We start from the raw sequence: 9,528 nt of genomic DNA, 5'->3' as shown, positions 1-9,528 counted from the left end.
TATGAAGCGTTAAGTCATCTTTTATGCTCAAAGCATAATGTATCCTCCACTGGCTAAAATAGTTTTTGTTTAGCCATCGTTCCATGCATGAATGGACACTAATTTCTTTTTTGGCTAGGGTTGAGTTGCACCCTTGAAATAACAAGTGCCACATGTTTAACGAAGGCATATTTTTAAACAATTAAACCTTCCACGTGTTAATCTTAATTAACAAGGAAATTGAGTCGAAACTTCGGAGTAAGTGGTCTCAGAACAGTAAGTGGATTTGCTGAGTAGATGTTCTTCCGTGCTAATGTTACAGGAAAACTCGCACAGTATTTAGAAGAGTGTAAAGACTGATACACATAGGATCTCTCTGAAATGTATTTGAAGTTGGAGGATTGTCATTGAATTTCATTTTCAGTATGGATTTCCAGTAGGTCTCACTTAGCAGCTCTGGGTACAGACTTTTTTTTAGTTGGTCACTCTAGTTTCGTTTTAACTTCCGCTTTACGCTCAGAAGAACAGGCACGAATTCTTCAATCACTGTACCGCGTATTATTAGCAAACTACTCACACATTCAAGTGTTGAGTACTGGAACTCGGTCGAAAGAGCTGCAGAAAAGCGATACTATCTCCTCATTCCAAAGCCGGGCTCGTTGTTGAGATCATGAGGCCAAATCACCGAGGAAGCGATACCGATGGCCATGAAATTGGACGTGTTACATCGAGGGTACAGTTCCTCAGGAGTGAGAAAGTGGACATTCACATCTGGCGATGCTCACTCCATTTTCGTTCAGAACGATTGTACTCTGTGGAGAGATTTTGCATTACTCAAGTTATTGTTCTGCTGAAATGAGATTCTCTGAGTGGTACTCGTTACCGGAAAGCCTATCGCACATTAGATAATGAAGACGGCTAGTTGGCTTTTCAACACGGACCTAGATTTTACTTTCCCGTAGGAAATAAGGTAATCAGAGATGGTTCACGTGCGAGGAGAAACTGCTGGGAATCGGAAATGTTTAAGTCTCCCGTTTAAACAAGGCCAATGGAATTGATGTTAGGCTTACAAGTGGAATAGTGTTTAACTTTGATGGAAGCATTTAGTTTTAGGATTATATATAAAAAAACAATTTTAGAAAACAATCTTATATTTTCAGACATGAAAGCAAAGTTCCAGTTTTCGCTATTGGAAGTCGCTTTGCAGTGACGAGCTGTCGTCCATCTGCGTAAAACATGCGCTGCAGTGAGCCTTCATCAATAACTTTTCCACCCCATGTTGCAATCAAAAACTGTTAGCCATTTCCCTATAAGCTCACAATACATAATTAAATGGCACATAATAAAATCAGTATTTTCCCCAAGAAATTCTATACCCAATTAACGGTGATTTACATTCAGAGGCAATTAATTACCTGTTGGCCTAAGAAATGTCTTGGTTAAATCTGAATCAGGTTTATTACCACCAGCATGTGACGTGAAATGTGTTAACTCAGCAACTGCAGTTCAATGCAAAACATAACATAGAAGAAAAAAAATCATTGAACATTTGGATTCTGCATTACTAGCGGCGGTGGGGAAGAACAACGTCGATTCACTATTGTCATTTGATTAAGAAATAACCCTGAAATGTTGACTTTAAAATTTTCTTTACACGCTCAATTACGTTTTCAGTGTGTGTTCATTTTCACTGCAAGACTCACTTAATTCATTGGATAATCAAACGAGAGCACGGGAAACCCCAAACTTGAAATACAACCGGTCTGTTGTTCTCCTGAAAACCAGTAAGTTTGAGCGGGTTGAATAAACTGACGGATCTTCACCGATTTGTTCTCACTAGCGAGGATCTTCATCGATTTGTTTGTTCCCAATAGCGAGAGAACTGTAACTTTGTTTTCATGTCTGAAAATAGTTCGCAACCCCCAATATCTCGGGTGTCAATAGGTACTAAATGCTTCACTTAAAACATTCGAGGAGAAATTTCTGCTGGTCCTTAAACGGCGAATGGTCCTTAAATTTGTTATTCGGATATATTTGTTGTAAAATTTAGCGATTAGAAACGACGTTTGCAGCTTAGCTTCCCAGAACTGTCTGGACCCTTTAAAAATTAACAATTCCCCAAATATGTGTTAGATTGTTGTATTTAGGGAGGTTAGATGAGTAATGAATGAACAACTTAAAATTATGCAGGTTCACGAGACTAACAAAAACTCCCTCGTACCTTTGTCAACCACATACCTGTATGATAATGATGCAGAACGCTGGGCTACACAATCAAGTATTAAATCTTCTTCAAAGGAAATTGAAAAGCCCAGATAGAGTGGACGTGGAGAGGGTATTTCCAACAGTGGCAGAGTCTAGGACCAGAAGGCACCGCCTCAAGGACGTCCCTTTAGAACAGAGATGGTGAGGCATTCCTTCAGTCAGAGTGTGGCGAATCTGTGGAATTCATTCGCAGAAACAGACCTGGGGCTTAGGGTATATTTAAAGCGAGGTTGGTAGTTCTAGATTTGTAAGGGCGTCAAAAATTGCATGAAGAAGACTGGAAATTGGGTTTGAGAGAGAAAATAAATGAGCCATGAACGAATGGTGGTGCAGATTCGACGGGCCCAATGGTCTAATTCATCAGCCGTCTTCCATCACCACAACCACCCCGCCCTCCATGTTGTAGTCGTTTGAGTGGGATGGGAAGGGTTAATACCTGAAAGAACGAATCGCGGCAATCTAGTTATAAAACTTCGGGACAATCCTGTGAAACAATACTAGATCACTGCTGCGTGGGTGGGGGGTATTAGTTCCTACTGTTCCCAAACGAAGAAACCAAATTGAGTTGCCATTCCACTTTTAAGAATATTTGCTTGGTTTTGAATATTCCAGCAGGATTCAATTAAGGAAGTCTGGGTTGACGCAAGTAAGTTTCACCACACCTGGACAACATCCGAATGGCTGCCACTTCCTTCTGGCAGGTTGACACTTCAAACCTCTTACACTCACGTGTGCTTTTCCCAATATATTGTGTTGGAGTACTCGAGCCTGCAGACATTGCTGTACTTGACTTGTTTTTTTCTGAGTTGGGCAGGTGAGGATATATTTCAGGAAGGGGCGAGATTCTGTCTCAGGTTTTTATAAAGGTGGTGCGACTTCTCCTCCCTCGGAAATCGTTTAAAAAGATAGAACACAATCCGTTTTACCATCAAATAAATACAATGACAAGCGTGTTGTCTTAACCGCAACGATTTAATGCAAATTGTTCAACTCACAAAACCGTTTTTTCCTCAAAAAACAGGTAATTAAATTCAAGTCCAGAATTGCCTCGGCTGATCAAATGCGACCTAAAATGTTGTTTCTGTGAACAGAACAAATTGGGGGGGGGGGGTGCAAAACAATATTTAAAATCTGGCAATTTCACAAATACAACGAAATCATTTGTAAATCGATTGAAAGGGACTGAACGGCCAGCTCTCCGAACTTTTTCAATGTTCACCTGAAGCCAGTCCCTGCGGCACCGGGGATCCTGGCCCACCCCAGAATCCAGCGAAGCCCATTCACCGCCCACTTTAGTAGAGTACTTCACTTCCAATACACTTCCCGCTGCAACCTGAGTTCTAGCGGGAGCCTGTGCAGGGCTGGCACGCCAAGTATCAATAACTGCACAGAAAAAGGCACAGTTGATGAAACATGTATGTATTGCTGCGCACAATAATGATCCATCGGGAACTGAACGCTATGGGATTGTTCCCCTGGCACCTCCGCGCCGCTGTAAAGGTTAAGGACCGGTACTCTCCATTTTGTCTTCAAACACAAAAGCGTTTGGAAATTTAATTTGAATGTATATTAGGCTGAACAGGAAACACGAATCACTCTTCTTTTGAGGCAAGGTTCGTTGTTCCAAGCTACCAAGCATATGTGTAATAGAAATCTCTTCACAAAATAAAATGGAACTATACTTAGTAAGTACGTTGGAGATAAGCAAAAATATTTGTCTTTTTTTAATAGTCAAAAGCCGCCAAGCGTAGCGCAATAGATAAAATATAAAACGCAAAGGAAGAAAAACTTTCAAATTATGCTGTCAGGAAAATAGACTCATTTTAATGTGACTGCTGGAAAAACTTTCAAATCATGCAGTCAGGGAAATAGACTCATTTTAGCGTGACAGTGCTTTGAGCAATGCAAATAATTTTTCATGAATAACTCTTACCTAATTCCAGAGGAAAATAAATACTAGTCGGAGGAAATCATTTGGATTTGTCTACTCGAAGAGATCTGGTCGAAGAAGATTACTAGAATCCATCGTGCTATTAAACGCCAAGCACAGCGTTGGTTCAGTTCAGTAACCCAGCAGCTTCAGAAATGCAGTGAAATATCTTTACTTGGAATTTATAATGTGAACATTTGCGTTGCACTGTAATGATCCCGACTGCAGACCCTCATCAATAACTGTGAAGCCTAATGGCCTGGATTTGAGTCTCTCATTTATTCAACATTTAAGAAATAATTTGCATAATAAAATTGGAGACAATTTAGGGGCAAATGGTAAAGAATGACGATTCATCTAATTTTTTGTTCATGATTTCCAGTGGCGAAAGTTTTCTCACCGCTATCCAGTCCCCAACTCCAAGCCTCTTTTAATACCTATTAGATAGCAGCTTTATGAACAGCCCCGAACTAGCTCAGTTTCAGAGGTATTCGGTGAACCCAATGAAGGCTTAGAGAACACAGGTCAACAACTGGAGATGTTATTATTGAGCCCTTGTTGAATCTAAAGAGACAACACTCATTTCTCGAGTTATATTCATTCCCCTGTGGAAATGGGAATTTTCACTGCCCCTACGCAATGGGCTCTGGTATTGATACATATTAGGCCCTTGTTCTCAATTAACTCACAGGATAGAGCTGTGGATTCCCCGGACCAGAGCAGTTAACGTCGCAATGTTACATTGGAAAAGAATCTCGCTGGATGTGAGGATAATTACAACAACTTTTAATTTGGTTCTAATCAATCAATATTGCAACATTCTTTACGTGAGACCACTGCGTGTAGTTACCGATTTCTCTCTCAACCCTTTTACAATTGATACAGAAGCATAATTATTTGCATTATTTCGATTGTATCAGTATGTCTTTAACCGGTGATGCACACGCTCTTATAAATGGATAAACGCCTATTATAATAAATAATAGAACAAAAATATTTGACAGGTCCCATTGAAATTGTTATCAATTACAATAGTCAACCAACACCGTCACGACAGCGTTGATAATAAAGTGTAGATTTTACATCAGTTTCCTTTAAAAGCTCACTGAATTATAAATAACAAGATAATCCCTTGTTCGTGGACCTTCATTTCTCGTCTTTAACTGAAATAAATAAATATCAGCACTATAAAATGAGTATTCTTAGGACACAATTATTTTTATAGCGTCAGATGCATATTTCAAAACAGCCAATGAAAAAGACGTGAAAATCGCATTAGAACTCGTTGACAATAAAGCCAGGCCAGTGCGCGTGTTGTGATATTTACTAAAAGGACAACTTAGCTCGTTACTGGTATCCACAAGGACTGCGTTCAATATGCCAGTTAAAGACAAGAGTTAGATAAATCTCGAGAGCACGAACCTACTATCAACGCTAGCTGGAGATGAAAACATCCGCCAAGTTCATGTCCATATTTTGTTTACGATCTAGGCGGACAGCGGGGTAGAATTATTGCAAAATATCCTTTTCCTTGTCGTGCCATTTATTCCTGGTCTCCCTTCACCCCACCGGAATATATACGAACATCATTATCTTTGTTATTGATGCTATATCATACCTATCATAAGTTACAATTCAATTTGCTATCAATAAAAACCGAATGAAATCACCCTCAAGCACATCAATTAAATTTATTTGTTATTTATACGCGAAAGAGTTTTTTTTCTCTCGCCGTTAAACTTGACTATTTAAAAAAATTTACACCAGACGTCTGTATTTTAAATTCGCGAAACTAAAAGTATCATCGGCAGTAAAATACTGCAGTGTCTATTCTCAGCCCTGAAACTACTACTTTGAACGGACTGGAAACTCCAGAGGTTGATTTACAAGATTGTACAGTTAATTCACCACGTATTTGCAAATGTATTAATTTTCCTGGGATACCTTTCAGATGGGTGTATATTTATATATATATATCTGCCGTCTCACTGCTTCTCCGAAGCCAACTCACCCGCAATTGGAACAAGGTTCACAATCCGTCTCAACAACCTGAGACTGCAATTGACATGGCTATCTAAGAGTTCCGAAAGGTCACAGATTTTGTTTGAAAATTAACTGGGTTTTTTTTTTAATAGCCATCAATTTCCAATGCCCATGGCTGTTTCCGGTCTACTTATCTTCATCTTTGAGTCCATAAACCGTTCTTATATCCGGGAAGAAAAAATAGTTTTGAGGGCTTGTGGCAAAGTTTGCCATTTACATTAAACAGAGTGTCTCACCATTCTCCAGCTCGAACTTTTCTAACGCGCGGAGGGGTCTACCAGGTCCTGCCGTAGAGCAGGCTGGGATTTACCATACTCCCCGTGTAGTCCGCAGTTCCTGAGTCCATTTGGGACATATTAGTAACCGAACTGTGGAGGGACGTCGGATTGGGCGATACCTGGCCCAGGTCTTGAGCTTGGGCGAGTGAATTCACTTGTTGACTCTGTTGCTGTTGCGAGATGGTAGTTGTGGCGACCGGCAGGATCCCGTTCGTACCCTGTTGCTGCTGTTGCTGTTGGTTGGCAGTCGGAGTACTCGAGCCATTCTGGCACGGTTTACCGTCTTTGACAAGAACTGGCACGGCCACTCTCCTGGGAGACTGCTGCTGCTGGCACATGTTGTTCTCCTGCTGCATCTGCTGGGTAGCCTTGTCCTTGGCCTGGCGCTTCATCTTGTAGCGATGGTTCTGAAACCAGATTTTCACTTGCGTTGGTGTCAGGTGGATCATGCTGGCCAGATGCTCCCTTTCTGGAGCGGACAGATACTTCTGCTGTTTGAAGCGCCGTTCCAACTCGTAGACTTGGGCCTGAGAAAACAGCACCCTTCTTTTCCTCCTGGGCGTAGCGTGTAAAGGTGCCATTGGTTTGGCGGCGTCTGCCATTCCAGTTAAAGCCCCCATTCCCGCCATATTCATTCCAGAGGACGTCCCCATGAAGCGAGAAACTAGACAAATGTTCATAATGAAAATGCTCTGGTTATAAAGCTGGAATCAATACAGTCAACAAAGAATCCATTAAGTTATACTACAGTGGAACAATGAGGGAAGATTCCCATGTACAACATCAATATCTATAATGCTTTAATTTTCTGCTCAAATTATAAAAAGCAGAAGAGTAAATATTGAACAATAGTTAACCGTAAAACATTAAGTGGAACCTACAGCTCAGCTAAAGCAAAGATAGTCTGGTTCTTATCATTAAACAAAGGACACTAAACCATTCTTGCCAATTACAAAATCATTCTCTGCAGACCTTGTGTTGGTCGCCGCAAACTCTCGGCCACGGAGCGTTTCTTGACATAACTTAAACTATCAGTTCGGTAACTATTACTAGACATCTAATCAAAACTATATCACATCTTACGCGAAAGATAACCTGCCATAGAAATGGACGCGTTGCACCGAAGCACCTCCAATATTTCTCGTCATATTTTTCTGCTTTAAAAGAAAATTTACTTTGAAAACTCTGCTGCATAATTAAGATAAAAATCGTTGCCGCAGTATTAAAAGAACTTAGCTTCCGTAGAGTCTTACTTGTTGAGTATCTGGGATCGGGATTTGATCCGTACCAGCCAGTCGCTGCGGCGCCATTCCTCATGGTGTCTTGGTAAGACGGGAGATCCCCCATGTTGCCAATGCTCCCGTTACAGTAGCCTCCCATGGCACTGTGAGAGAACTGGGAGACGCCGTGTGGCATGTGATAGGTGGTCGCCACCGTGGCGTTGTGACCCATGGTGTGCTGCTGCATGGTCGCCTGAGAGACCTGAGGTTGGCGGTAACCTCCCAGAGGAGGTGCAAGGTTGCCAGCGCCTTCCATGCCACCGAACTTCTTGTAGGTCTCCTCGATCGGGCTCAGGATGTCTGTCACTGAAAAAGGCGTTGTGTGCTTTGGGCTCAACGACATGGTTGAGCGTGCGAGCGAGCAGGTAAAAAATTGTCGAGAGGATCAACCCGTGCGCTGTGTACGCTCTCCCTCTCTCGCTCCTCTTGTGGCTGACGACGTAAGAGGGGCTTGGAGTCCGCCTGAGATCCGATTGATCGGTTTGGAGGAGGCGAGCCCCGATTCCTCTTATCTTCGGTTTACTTTAGCCAGGCGCCAGATTTACGACAGAGCCCTGGGGGAGGAGCGTCGGTCCAAACGAGCAAACAATAGCGCTTGACATCTTTACCGAGATAATTGAGGTAAATGTAGATAGGTCCATATTAAGATAAACGTGATGCCAGCAAAAAAACTTGATTAAATACTTTCTGAGCGCTTCTGGGCTCTAATGCAACACCTTTGATATAAATCTGATTAACACAATCATGATGTTCCACTGAGTAACATAAAATTGCGAACTTTCACATACAGTAATTGAGCTTTTCTCATTAACACGTATCCAATTTTCTTGAAAAACGGGAGTTTGTTACCTCCTATTAGTTGGTCTTCTGGCCTGCACTCAGAGATTGAATACTACACTGCGTATTAACTAAAAGAGCCTCTTCGCTCCAAGAAAAAAAAAGGCGCCGCGGCGCAGTCAAAGAGAGGGAATGAAGCTTGTTCTCTTTTGTATAACAACCTAATTTATGCATCTTAAGCATCATTTTCTTGCAGCTGGGGGGTACTTATAAATCAGCCCAAAGTACGTAGATCCGATGTGTCGAAAGAATGGACGAATATTCAGACCCTGAAGTTGTGAGTATTTTGTGGTTGTTTTATTGTACTCAACCTACCTTCCAACACATTCGAAATAATAGCCGAGATGGCATCCTACCCCCGTGTTTTGTTTTACACCTGTGAGAGTATTGTATCAGAATTCTTTCGAAATGAGGGCGCAGAATGATATTTGATTCTGAAGCTAAAGAGGGACCTTCCTTCCAAAATGACCAGCCGCTTCAATCCGAAACAATGCTAAAATGATTGTCGCAGCTCCCCATTTTAATTTGATTGGAATAAAGGGAAATTAATGTCAGTGTAATGTCAGCTACAAATCTTTAGAAAATAATTAGTAAATTCTAATAGGAGATTACACTGTATTTTGTTTTGCTTACGCCACGCATTTTTGTTTTGGAAATAAACACTTCTCTTAAATAGCATTTAGTACATTTTTGATTTTCATTCACTCAGTTCCAACCTATCCGGGGACATCTGTAAGGAGAGACCAAAGGAAAATGAGAAAGTTGAAAACAGGAGCTGACAATTGAAGTGTATTTTACTGACCTTTAGAAGGATGGCAGCTTTAACAATGCGGTATTAAAATGAAAGAAATGCCAGGCTGGGTGTTGTATTGATACCTTTAAATGCTGGCCATGGAAGCTATCCTTAAGGTAAAGT

The 9,528-nt window shown here is 41.3% G+C and overlaps 1 protein-coding gene across 1 annotated transcript; it reads right to left on the bottom strand.

Moving 5' to 3' along the window:
- Nucleotides 1–6,491: 6,491 nt before the first annotated feature.
- LOC132402518 (homeobox protein Nkx-2.4-like) lies at nucleotides 6,492–8,118 on the bottom strand. The gene is made up of 2 exons (XM_059985372.1): nucleotides 7,749–8,118; nucleotides 6,492–7,159 (listed from the first exon to the last, which is right to left on the bottom strand). Exons 1-2 carry the CDS (start codon nucleotides 8,116–8,118, stop codon nucleotides 6,492–6,494), a joined length of 1,038 nt encoding a protein of 345 aa, XP_059841355.1.
- Nucleotides 8,119–9,528: the final 1,410 nt, after the last annotated feature.

The sequence above is a fragment of the Hypanus sabinus genome, chromosome 12, assembly GCF_030144855.1.
Source record: "Hypanus sabinus isolate sHypSab1 chromosome 12, sHypSab1.hap1, whole genome shotgun sequence".
In the NCBI taxonomy this organism is placed as follows: Eukaryota; Metazoa; Chordata; class Chondrichthyes; order Myliobatiformes; family Dasyatidae; genus Hypanus; species Hypanus sabinus.
Note: the sequence above shows the minus strand (reverse complement) of the source record. Positions and strands in the feature narration are given on the sequence as shown.

What these genes read in the sequence shown, in the direction of transcription:
- LOC132402518 (XM_059985372.1), bottom strand. Translation starts at nt 8,118, where the DNA reads ATGTCGTTGAGCCCAAAGCACACAACGCCTTTTTCAGTGACAGACATC. An exon ending in CGATCCCAGATACTCAACAA is followed by an intron (nt 7,160 to 7,748) that starts GTAAGACTCTAC and finishes ACATTTGTCTAG; the next exon opens with TTTCTCGCTTCATGGGGACG.